The sequence below is a fragment of the Poecilia reticulata genome, chromosome 3 (genome assembly GCF_904066995.2).
Source record: "Poecilia reticulata chromosome 3, P_reticulata-male-v2, whole genome shotgun sequence".
Lineage (NCBI taxonomy): Eukaryota > Metazoa > Chordata > Actinopteri > Cyprinodontiformes > Poeciliidae > Poecilia > Poecilia reticulata.
The window spans coordinates 34,653,681-34,666,589 of NC_088832.1; the positions used below are offsets into that span (position 1 = coordinate 34,653,681).

Sequence of the window (12,909 nt, forward strand, 5' to 3'; positions counted from 1 at the left end):
GTTATTTTCTTGTTTTTATGCGGGATTTTGTTTAGGTATTATTTCCCACTCAGAGCAGTTCCCATTATTTCTCCTCTCCCTGCACTACCCCGTCTGTCCAGCAGATGGCAGCAGAGCTCCGACCCGCTCGGGCTGTTTGTTTTGAGTCGGAACTCTTCCAGGTTCTGTTTCTTTAAGGCCCGGACCGTTTCGGCTGGGATTCGGCTGCCGGTTGCCACGCCGCGGCGCCTGCTCAGTGCTCGGAACCGGGTCCCGGAGCCCCGCTCTCTGCGTGCGGTTGGACCGTCGGTCGGTGACCTTATGTGGGGGAGGCTTTTGTTTTCAACCCGCTGCAGGCTGCACTTTCACCGGAGGATGCCAGGACGAGCTGCGGCGTCTCCTGCACGGACAGCGCAGAAATCCACAGAAACACGGTGAGTGGGTTTGTTCCTGCGTGATTTTATCCTATTTATAATTAGAATAATCATAATAAAATAATAATAATCACGCGCGATGCTCGTCCACGGTCTCCCATCAGGCGATGTTCAACCCCAACTGCGGGTTTGTTTACCTCCAGAGAATAAACACAGTGTTCCGGTTCCGAAGGTTCGGATCACGGTAATACCGGTCCGGATCTGTGAAACCGGTCCGGACGGTGTTGAGGCACCACCGCCTGGTTCAGATGGAGGCAGCGGATCTGAGGCCTGACATCAGCAGAACCGAAATATGAGTCCCAAACGGAACCAGATTTAAAATATGGATCATTATAACCTGGACATGCATCATAATATATTAATCTGAGGAGGTTATGACGGATTTTAACAGAATTTAACAGTTACAGGTCCGGATGAAGACCCAGATTAAAATAAGAATAAACAAAACATTTTCATTTTCAGTGTCTGACATTAAATCAGACAAAAATGTTTCTGTTTTAGGTCAAATAGGATGAACTAAATCATTTCTATTTCCTACAATCCACTGTAGTTATTTACTTTCTTCACATCCTACATTGATCTGTTCTAACAGCGTGAGGCCGTCCATCCATCACACGTTCAGGAAGGAGACGGTTCTGATGTGAAATCTTTAAATCCGCTCCAGAACCAAACCAGAAACCGATCATCTGATGGTGGATCTGGGAAGAGAAAACCATTGAATCCTGAACGGCCATCAGAGAAGAAGAAGCCGTTACACCAACAGCAACATAAAAAAGCTACAGTTTGTGAATGTTGGAGTGTTTGGAGATAAAGTCCATCGTTACATTTAGAGGAGAAAAGGGAAAACCTGTGAAGCACGGTGGTGGCAGCGTCATGCTGTGATGATGATTCGATGAGGAAAGGACTGAGTCATACACAAATCAAAATGAATCCTGAGGAGAAAACATGTAAAACAGTAAAATCCTACAGTTTATAAGGAAAACTGTTAAATATTGAGGAAATATTTGATACTTCCTCAATATAAAAAAAAAAAGTTTTTTATATTATTTCTGGTATCTATCAAAAATAATTAAGGTAACTGACCTAAAGTGGAAAAAAAAAAGATTTAATTGGGGGAAAAATAGGTCATATAAAATGTTTAAAAATCTTGTTTCAGCTGCATTTCAGGCTAATTTAGAGATTTTATTTTGTCCAACACGATGAGCCCAATGATACATTTAATGTCAGCAGATCCCTGAAGCCTTTATTCCAGTTCTGCTGGTGGATCGTTTTGGTTCGAGTTTGAAGTTGGTTTGTCTTGAGGGAAGTCCGGCCCAGAAGAACCGCGGCCTTCTGCTGGGCTGGTATCAGAAACTTTAAGGTTCTCATTCGTTCTTTAAAGGAAAGTTTGTATAAATTCAGATGCAGGATGTAAAAAAAGCTCATTTTCTGCTCTCATTTGATCCCAAACCCTGAGAGGATCTCCAGCCTGGTTTCTGTAGCGAGCGCCAGGCCTGGTTTGGTTTGTCGGCCGTCCAGGTGAAGGAGTGCCGTCCAGTCTCTCCCAGTTTGGGCCTCCACCCTTCAGACTGGGACTCCCGCCAGAACTCGTGTGCGATTTACTCCCAACCACAGCAGCCGCCACCATACGCTTCAGATGACAACTTCCTCTGGGAGCTTTCAACAGCCAGACCTCAGTAGCAGCAGAGCTGCTGCTTTGCTGCACGTTCAAACGCTCCTCTGCTGATTTATAAGCTATGAAATCCTAACCGACGGAGGGAAGAGTGTTTCTTGCCTGCTTTAGAAAACCTAAAGCCAGAGTATTTTGTGTATCTGTGTGTCTGAGCTCATGCTCGGGGTCTTTCTGAACACCATCATTTTGGGAAAGAACATCATGTAACCGACATGGGTGGAGAAAAATCTACTGACTCCAACCAGGAAGCGAAGCAGGAAGATTGACGACCCGTTAGGTTCTGTTTCTGTCTTTTTTCATTCGAGCTGAAAATGTGAGTCTGACTGGATAAACTCTGGCCCAGTTTCCAGCTGCAGTTCGCCGTTTCCTCCTCATCATCGACATTCCTGTCGAGTTAATTTGGGATTTTAATGTGTTATGTTCACTGTTCTTTCTCCAGATATGACTAAACATCAACTTCCATGGATCTGGGTGCAGAAGTTTTATTTATCCTTGTATACAAGCTCAGATATTTAAATATTTGGGTAAATGTCTGTTAGCAACTTGCATCTCAACCGAACAAGCTCCTGGAATCGTTCTGTCTGCAGGAGAGTTTGTTTAAGCTCTTAGTTTCCTGACTCAGGTCCGACTTTTAACATGTTTTAACAGGGCCAGAATCCCAGAATTGTAATGTTGACCTTTGTTATTCGGTCCAAAAGCAGGATATGATATGATCCGTCCATGTTTCGGATCATCTCGCTGTAACAGCTGACTGGTACCAAGTCTCAACCTTCTACGATAAATTCCCAGAGTTAGTGACCACAACCACCCCGAATACTTGAGATCTCGTGTAAAAACTCTGAGAGACTCCCATTTTAATAGTTTAAACACAAAATGTGCCTTAATTTGCATTAATTCACTCGATGGAAACCGATACAGTGGAAGCCAGCATCTACCGTCTTTCCTTACCTCTTTTTTGCACCAAGGATCAAACTCCTGGATTGGCTGCTTTGGAAACACCAGCCAATCGCGTCTCAAGCTGCGTTGCTCATTCGTATTTCAGCTTCTCAAGCTGCATTTTCTTCCAAATATAGTAGATACACTCTACAGAAAAATCGGTTGGAGTTAGGGAACCACAACTAGACGAAAGAACCGCTGTAGCTGCTGATCTGAAGAGGTGAAGACAAAAAGCATGATACAGCCACTGCCATGCTTGAAGGTTAACTTCCTGCTCTTTGGTTTGGATGCCTTAAACCCAGAAGCAGTCCAATCTTTGACCATGAAGCTTTTCTGTTGAGGATGTTTGGCTCGTCCATGCGGACAGAGGCAGATTTTAGGTCTGGGTGTATAGAAGTATAGTCTTCTGTCAGAAAGCCCAGATTACCCGTGCATGTCCTGCCTTTGTGTAGGTCCGGATCGAGGATGTAGATCAAGCTGGATTCATAGTCTTGGTGTTTTGTTTGGGAATGATGTGGCAGCAGGGCTTCAGCTCTGGACAGGATTGTTTTTAGTGATTTCAAAGATATAACAGTTTAAGTACCAGTTGCATGGTTGACGTTTGATGGTTTGCTAAACAAACCATGTAAAATCCAAAGTTTATTCTTCTGACACAACTTGGTGGTGTCCTTCGTGGTACTAATGTGAAACCCACAGATAGTTTTTCAAGCGCTAATCTAACGTCAGACGTCTTCCTGACTGGGATACAAGCTGACAGCTTGTAGAACCATATTTCTCATTGGGTGTTAGAGCGGTGTGGGTTTCATTGTGAGCCTTTGTCATGCAGTTTGAACGCGTGTTTGGGATCATTGCTACATTCATGACCCAGTTTGGACCAAACTTCAGCTGTCGGACCATTGGACCTCTGGTCCTTTCAGACTGAAACCCTTTCCCAAGCGTTACCTTCACCCCTAATGCCAAGTTGACCCTTGGCCTTTTGACATCTCGTCTCAGAAAACATGTGTTTATGCTGTCAGGATTTCCGGTGCATGTCCTCAAGTGAATACTCAATCTCACAACTTCGTTGGTCAATATTGGAACTGTTGAACAAAGTGTAAAGAGTCGGATGCAAGTGGTGTGTCTTGGCTTTAACAATACCGATGATTCGTTTTGTTAGACCACACTACAACAACCAAACCCATCGGCGTGAACAAAGCTAATCCTAAAGATCTTAAATCACCACTTTACCATGTTTGACTGATGGTCTGAGGCTCCAAACATTGATCTTTGTTGGCCAAACATCCCTAATTTGGTCTGATCTGTCCAGAGCACATCGTCCCAGAGGTGTTCCTTCTTCAGGCTCTTTCCTTTTACCATGACTGTATCGTTTTGCTACGCTAGCATGAATGTACATTACTGCGTTGATCTTCTGTGAAGTCATTACATTCAAAGCGTGCTTAAGTGGTTCCAGCTCATCCCGTTGGTCTGGACGCCAACAGTCGCCCACTGTTTCTGCTCTCCGTCTCTAACTCGCTCTGCTCTCCTCTCCTCTCTCTGCAGATATTGACATGAAGAAAGACATCGAGACTCTAATAGCAGAGGAACGGGCTGACATCATCTTAAAATATGCTACGGTGAGTCTCTACAGGACGAGCTTCCTGCAGATCTCCCTGCTAAATCTCCTGCTGCGCTGCAGAGTTCAGAGAACTGGTTGGTTGGTTGTGGTAAACACTGGGAACACTGGGAAGGATGGAAGCAGCACTTAAGATGTTTGTTTGTGAGCTGTGGTTGGTGCCTGAGTGGAGGACAATAAACGAGTGGGAAGATGTGTGTTTGGCTGCCAAAGAGCTTTCATTATGTAACAGAGTGTTTGTGTCTGATGTTAGGATTACTGGAGAACAACAGATGATTTACAGGGATCTTTACCTGCAGGATAATCTGGGTGAAACTCCTCCTGGTAGCAGAATCCCATACTGTCCTCTCAGGAACCTGAATGCAGGTTTTCAGCCATCTGGGTTCTGGGATTTGAGCTTCCTAAAGAAATGATGTTGACTTTTTAAAGAGTGGAAATCATCCTCCAGCTCTCTGTTTTACTGAATATATTGTTTGTTTGCTGACGTCTCTTTGATTTGATGGAACTTTGATTTAACAAAGTTCCTTCAGAACATAAACTTTTTACTCTAAAGCAGCAGCAGGATTCCTGGAAAACCCTGGAAAACTCTGGAATGTTATTATTTTACAGGTGGGAATGGAATCCATCCATCCATCCGTCAGTCGGTCGGTTGGTTGATCGATAGCTGGAGTTGTGTTTGTGTGTTTGTGGGTCACTGTTTCTCGTTCGGTTTGCTCATAAGCTTCAGTCGTCTGCAGAGTCATCTGGTGAACCTCTGATTGGTTGATGGAAATGATTCATCACAGCCTCCCATTAGGAAACGATCAGAAGTTTTGTTTGGTTCTAAGTTCAAAATATCAGACCAGAGTGATTTGAAATGTTTTAAAGTTTTATTTATTTTAAAAACTGGTCCAGTTCTGATTGTCTGAGCATCACTGACTGCTGTCTAAAGCAGGTTAGCTACTGACTGCTCAGAGCTACTCCAGACAACCCCTCTCTGAACTCAGAAATCTCTGAGTTGGTTTTATTGTTTCATTCTGAGCATTAATCAGCTCAGTGTCGTCGTCGCTCTGCGGCTCCACGATATTTTTATTTCTCTCACTTTCATGACGCTGAGGTCTCAACTCCTCCTCCTCCTCCTCCTCCTCCTCCTCCTCCTCCTCCTCCTCCTCCTCCTCCTCCTCCTCCTCCTCCTCCTCCTCCTCCTCCTCCTCCTCCTCCTCCTCCTCCTCCTCCTCCTCCTCCTCCTCCTCCTGATGTCACTTTGGTTTTACTGTTGAACTCCATCTCATTTTACTTTTCTACATTCCTTTCTCCTCGTTTTGTTTTCCTGACTGATTTCTTCTTGTTTTATTTTGAAAAGTTTCTCTTTTGTACACTATACGTTACATGAATATTATTACAAATTGTTTATTTGTAATAATATCTGTAATAATTTCCAGATAAAGTTGCATTTCAGTAGACTGATGCAGCTGAGCGACAAGGACAAAATCATTTCAGTTTTTGCTGTTTTCATATCAAGTTTCTGACATGGAGTCTGTTAGTGTAAATTAAAATATTTTAAAAGTGTGAAATTTAGCACATAAATAAAAAAATATGTTTTATCCATATGTGCTTATCCCATCTGCAGTGTTTAGAAGTACAAATGTATTTCAGGATAAACATTTCTAAATAAAACCCTTTAAATGTTTTCCAGCTCTAGATTTTATATTTTATTTAATCGTCAGTCTGGTAGCTTCATGTAAACTTTATTATTAGCTTATATTTCTAAGAAATATTATTTTGACCCTATTCTTTAATCAGAAATGAACATCCTTATTCTAGTTGTATTTTAAACTTTTTAACGTTTTCAGAACTCCTGCCGTTTCCTGTTGGCTGCAGGAGGATTCAAGATGGCCGCCCTTCCTGTCTTCCTCTTCATGCCAGTAACTTGTTTGATTCTGTGTCTCCAGGGCAGGCAGGGCGGCGTGGAGATCGATCCCTGGGAAGATGCTGATTACAGCATCTATCAAGCCATCGACCGCTTCGGCTTCATGCAGTAAGTCATGCGGCCACTCGGTGGCGCTGTGAGCAGGATTTCCATTGGTTGTTGCCTGATGGTTTGTTTTTCCCTGCAGTGAGAATGAGCTGCCGGCCCCAACAGTTCAGGAGGAGAAGGTAAAGACAGAAAACCTTTCAGAGCTCAGGAATCAAACATGTTTGTGGTTTTGTTGACTTTCTTCTGTCTCCTCAGCGGAAGCAGCTGGAGATCGAGAGAGCAGAGAAATGGTTGAAGATGGTGAATAAATGGGACAAATACAAGAACAGCGACAAGGTGAGGCACCAATGTGATGCCATAGGGTCTGAAAATATGTTCAGACACGAGTCAGAACAGACAGACTTCCTGTTTCAGGACCTCTGAAAACGTGGATTGTGTCAAATCCAGCTAAACTCACCAGGACCATTTTGGTTTCCTGTCCATCAGAAGATCCCAGCAGACTGTCACGACACCACAACACCAACATCACATCTGCACATGTTTGTTTCCATGAGCCTGACATCATTTACTGCATTTCCTTGCACATATGGGAGGTTTTTGCACCTCCACCATCAGTTACAGTCTGACAGTGTGGGGAACATAACAACAGCGTCCTAATCAAAGTAGCACCAGCGTCAGAGTTTTCAGGTGCAAGGCTACCCAGAGCGTATTTTCATCAGATGCTGATGGAACCACACACTTCAGAAGAACGGAGACGGTTCCCCTCCAAGATGGAGGTTTGTTCTCTGAAGTGGTTTGGAGAAGTTTGCTGTCAGAGTTTATCCACCAAATGTGTTTCCATCTTTGGAGCATTAACAGTTTTTTTGGAAAAGCCACCGAGCGACTGCAAAATCTTTTTGTTGTGTTAAATTGAGAAAGTTGTTTTTAGATTTGCCATTTTCTAACCACGACTCTTAGAAAATGTTGATGGAATAAGAGCTGATGAATGTTAGCTTGGATGTTAGCATTGCCCCCCTTCATGGTTTTTGGATCCCAGCATTCTGATTGGCTGCCACTATATGCATTTTAAAACCCTGAGTAAACAGCTGTGACCCTCAGTCTCCATCCTGTACATACAGGAGGGTTTATGTGAACCTGTAACATCAATAATCTGAACATAAAGCTGAATTTTTTCCTGAGTGCTGCAGAAATCCCTGTAAGCTTGTCTTTGCTGTGTCTCTGCGTCGCGTTAATCATCTGATCTCTGTGTGACTCGCCAACAGCGGCGCAGCCTGAATATGTTTCTGATGCGAGAGTTGAGCTGTGTCCCTGTGAAGCCGAGCGCCTGGCGCTGACTCAGTCTGCTCTCTGCTGCCAGATGGTGAAGCGGGTCTATAAGGGCATTCCCCTGCAGCTCCGCGGCCGGGCCTGGACGCTGCTGCTGGACGTGGAGCGGACCAAGAGGGAGAACCAGGGAAAATACGAGGCGAGGATTCATGTCTCTTCATTCGTTCATCAGATTTCATCATGTGACTGAGTTTGTTTTGCTGCTTTGCCTCTTAGAAAATGAAGGAACAATCCCGACTGTGTTCCTCCGAGATCAAGCAGATCGACCTGGACATCAACAGAACCTTCCGGAACCACATCATGTTCATGGACCGCTTCGGGGTCAAGTGGGTTTCAGGCTGAAACTTTCTGATTAAATAAAACTTTGGAACGGTTCTGCTGAAAGGCCAGTCAGTGACAAAACAACACAAAGAGTCACAATAAACGCTTTAAATGACCAAAACTTGAATTTATTTATGAGGCTTATTTAATTGGGAATAAATGAATATATATAAACATCATGGTGATTATAGCAAACAGTTCATCCAAATACTAACTCTGGAAGTGAAATAATAATATAAAATAATGAAACATTATATTAACAACATATGCAAATTCATACATACCTTAATTTACAGTGACAAGTAAGAAGTCAGGTAGAAAAGTCAAATAAAAGTAGTAATATTTGAATATGTTTTAACTCCAGTAGAAGCAGAAAGTTCTCATTCAAAAATATGTATTTAATAAAAGTTTTAACTTGTCATAACACCTGAATTAATTTGTGAAAATGATGCAATCAGGTGGATGGAAATATGAAATTATGTGCAATTACAAAGAATAAAATAACAAATGAGTGAAAAACATAAACATCATTACAAAATAGAAAGAAACACATTATGTTTTATTACTCAACACAAAACAAAGAAACTGAACGACTGGCAGTTTATCAGATTATTACATCAATCAGTTATTATTCCAGATTCTTCATTTAGGCTTATTAAAGGTTAAAATATTTATTTTTCATCCACAGTTGTGTTTCTTGTAACCTCAGTATTTGTTGTTAATTTTTCTATCCGTTTTTCTTCCAGTTATTGTTTTATTGAGTCTTTAAAAGCAGTGAGACGTTTTTATGGTGATGCAGTTTCTCCTCTAAAGGCTGCAGAGTGAAAATATTTCTGCTGGGGAGGAAAAATGTCCAGTTTTTCTGTAGTGGATGAGAAATAAAGTACAGTGAAAAAGTATTCACACACCGTGAACTTTTGCACAGTTTGTCACGTTTCAAACACACTTTGGGATTCAGACGGATCAACAGAAAGAAATGGTTAAGTGGAAGGAAGAAATGCACAAATAATACATCTGAAAAGTGTGGCCTGCATGTGCATGAATACTTCTGTTTTGTTAGTGCAGATAAACTGAAATGGAAACATTAGGAGAGAGTCTGAGGTTTATTAATAACTGTGATGGATGTATTATATTTGATCTGTGAAGTTTCCCTCTGCTCGCTCCTCCTCAGGCAGCAGTCGCTCTTCCACGTCCTCTCAGCATATTCAGTTTATAACACTGTAAGTAGCTGCTTTCCGTTTAACCAATAATCATCTTGGGTGTGAAATGTGTGCATGTTTTTCCTAACAGCCTGCTGACACGACACTCTGCTTCTCTGAAGAAAAAAAAGTATTTTCTGCAGCAAACATGTCATGTTCTGCTCTGTTAATCAGCAGCTGCAGACGGGCTGCTGATCGCTGAGGCTGGATGAGTTTACAGTTCAGAGCTTCAGTCTGGGAACAGAGAAACAGAGACAACGTCTTTAAATCTTACAGTGGATTTTATTTCTGCATGCTGACCTGAAGCTGAACCAGAACCAGAACAGCTCCCAGCCCTGCAGGACTGGAACATGTTGTGTTATTTTGGTCTGTGTTTTCTGTCTCCTGCAGGAGGTGAGCTACTGCCAGGGCATGAGTCAGATCGCCGCCCTGCTGCTGATGTACATGAACGAGGAGGACGCCTTCTGGGCGCTGGCGCAGCTGCTGACCAACGATCGGCACGCCATGCACGGTGAGCTGCAGCATGTCTTCACCTGACGACCTCCGTCTGCTGCGCATCCTTCAGGCTGCTGATTCTGGCTTGTGCTAAAAGTCACAGTTCGTGATTTTTACTAGTGGTTTTGAGGTGATTTCTGGCTTTTCCAGAAAAGAGTTGCTGTACTAAATGGAAGATGGAAACACATTTTGGTAATAAGTTCTGATGTAGCAAACTTTCCCATCTGTTCCCATCTTATTTTGTGCTTTATGGGAGTTTCGCCTTTTTATATGATCAATAAATGGACATGATGTGAAAGTATGTAGATGCAGTTGGATTTCCTTCATCTGCTGTGCCACAGAGCTGAACTGATGATATAAATAATGCTCATTACTATTTTTATATTTTTACACCAAATGTTTGGCCATAGTGCACATAAAGCACGGAGGTGGAGGAATGATTATCTGGGATCATTTGGCAGCCACAAATAAAGTAAGAAGTTACTTTTTTGTATCTGCAAATGAAAAGTTGCTCAGTTGTGGTAGAATAAACTAGAATAAACAAACCAGCAGAAAATGTTTATTCTGAAAAGAAAACTTGTGTAAAACTCTGGTGGGCCGTTCCCATTTATGCTGAGAATATCTGGATATATTACTTTTATCTCTACTAATATTTCTAGCAGGATGCATTTAAAAGCTATTTTTCTTTGTCAAACGCGAGTTCTGTCCATTTCCTTGGTTTTCTATGGAAATCAATGCAGCCGTAATCCAATATAATCACAATAATTGTGATTTAAAACACCAGTTCAAACATCTGCTAGTGGATTTGTGCCTTACCAGAGGCACCAAACAGAATCCTTCTGTTTGGTGCCTCTGGTAAGTTTCTGTTTGGTTTCTGTTGGAGGTCCAGGTGGTTTCCTGGACCTGTTGGAATGATTCATGCTAGTTTGTAACCTCTGCTTCCTGTATATTACAGACATATGCAGCAACAACATCTCACAAAATTATGCTTTGCATCACCCAGTTTATTTGCAGAGATTTAGACGTTTGAGCTTGAAGTTTGAGAATCTCTAGTTTGCAGATACGACTTAATAAACTGATCCATGGAGCTCTGAAAGAAGACATAAAAAGTAAAAAAAAAAAACATTTTCTCACCAGGGAAGCTTCATGTTCCTGTTCCTGCTGCATCATCTCTCCTTATATGGTCACACATCCCACCAATCGTGGTTCTTTCTGTTAGCACTGCCAGGCTTTTTAAGTCGTCTGTCATGAAAATGCTATTAAAATTTGACCTTAGACTAAATAAAGTTAAATAACATCTTCATTCTCTGCTCGGTCTCTCTGTTTCCAGGCTTCTTTGTTCCTGGATTCCCCAAACTTCACCGGTTCCAGGCTCATCATGACCAGATCCTTTCCAAACTCCTCCCGAAACTGAAGAAACACATGGTGAGCTCTCGGCGTCGCCGTGGAAACGACACGATGCTGGAGGATTTTGAGGTTTCATCTGCTTCCTGCTGGTGTTTGTGGCTCTGCAGGACCGGGAGCAGATGTCTGCAGGGATCTACTGCACCAAATGGTTCATGCAGTGCTTCATCGACCGGGTGAGGAAGCCTGTTGGGACCCGTCTGTCTCCATGACGATCAGATTAGATAACCTATCTGGATTATTTGACAGCTTGCATCACAAGCAGCTCTCTGTTCAGCAGACTCAGGTTTTAACTAGACCGATCTTGAAAGGATTCAGGGTTTTATTTAAGTAAGTGGTGTGTGAATCAGTAAAATGAGCATTTCTCTTCCCCCACCAGCCTTCAGTATGAAGCACTAAGAAAATGAGCCATATAAAGACAATTACCTGACCTCAGCTAAGACGTTTTCAGTAGCAGCCATAATGTTTCATCCTCTGTGTTTGGAGACGGAGGCTCTGATCTTCCAGTCCAAACAGGCTGAGCTGATTAAAAACGTGTCGATGTTGGAATCTTCTGTCCACAGAACTTTCTCCTAAACATCTGAATCATTGGGAAACCCGACGCAGGCCTGAACATGTGGATTTTACACAAACTGAATCACAGCATTGGTGATCAGAAAAGAACAAAGAGCTGCAAGTTCTGCCCTCATTCCTCAGCCTGTTGTTTCATTATATGGAGATAAAATGGGGCCATAAATTTGTTGAAAAAATTTATAAATTGGAAATGAAAAAAAATAATTCAAAATTTCAGAAAACTTCAAGAAATATTGATACTGAAAAACTAAAAAAAGATTTAAAACTAAAAATAAATGTCATAAAAATTGAAAAAGACAAATATTTAAAACTAAAAAACATTTTTAAAAGTTAAGACAAGAAGTTTCTGTAAATGATAAATTGATAAATTTCTGTTTGTGTTGGAGTTATGAAATATTTATTTTAATCAAAAACTTACTTACAAATTTTTAACATTTTCTTTTTTCTGAATTTGTGTTTTTTTGTCTTCCTGCATTAAAATGAAACTACAGAATATTTTATTTTGTTTGTAACAGGAGATGAAATACTTAAGTTAATAAGGGTGTACTTACTTTTCTCCACTTTGACTCCAGCTCTGGTGTAATCTGTTTTGTGTTTTTGTGACAAACTAAATCATTTCCTCGTTAAACGCTGGTATTAATCACCAGTGAAAATTGCTGCAGACATACAGTATTATCAGCATCTCATTAGATTCAGTGAGCAGATTTAAGAAGAGCGCCACCTACAGAGCCTTGGTCTGAATGCCAGTTTCTGTCGTGGAATAGAACCCAGTTAGCCCAGCATCTCGTTCCGCTGAAACAGGACGCTCCTGCTCCTGATTTCAGATGATTTCAGCAGAAGAATCCTGGTGAAATCTGAGCCTGGCTCTGCAGTAGATGGGAGCTTTAAAAGCTGTCAGGCTGCTCTGTTATTAGTCTGTGTGCCACAATCCTGTGGCGGCGATCTGGCAGGTTTCAGCCTCTGTCAGCACTTCTCCGTCCTGCTGAGTCGCTCGGAGAGCG

At 42.0% G+C, this 12,909-nt stretch overlaps 2 protein-coding genes across 2 annotated transcripts in view; one reads left to right on the forward strand and one right to left on the reverse strand.

The window, feature by feature from the left end:
- The window catches only part of LOC145551191 (E3 ubiquitin-protein ligase TRIM21-like), a 39,461-nt gene that overhangs the window by 15,916 nt on the left and 10,636 nt on the right, over positions 1–12,909 (reverse strand). The window lies entirely within an intron of this gene.
- Positions 146–12,909, forward strand: part of LOC103462995 (USP6 N-terminal-like protein) — a 17,247-nt gene continuing 4,483 nt past the window's right edge. The window contains exons 1-11 of the mRNA XM_008406088.3: positions 146–413; positions 4,561–4,634; positions 6,565–6,650; positions 6,730–6,769; positions 6,846–6,926; positions 7,948–8,055; positions 8,133–8,242; positions 9,409–9,457; positions 9,827–9,947; positions 11,262–11,356; positions 11,446–11,511. Of these exons, the coding sequence (XP_008404310.1) occupies positions 4,569–4,634; positions 6,565–6,650; positions 6,730–6,769; positions 6,846–6,926; positions 7,948–8,055; positions 8,133–8,242; positions 9,409–9,457; positions 9,827–9,947; positions 11,262–11,356; positions 11,446–11,511 (822 nt within the window). The 5' untranslated portion in view covers positions 146–413; positions 4,561–4,568. The remainder of the gene's footprint in view (positions 414–4,560; positions 4,635–6,564; positions 6,651–6,729; positions 6,770–6,845; positions 6,927–7,947; positions 8,056–8,132; positions 8,243–9,408; positions 9,458–9,826; positions 9,948–11,261; positions 11,357–11,445; positions 11,512–12,909) is intronic.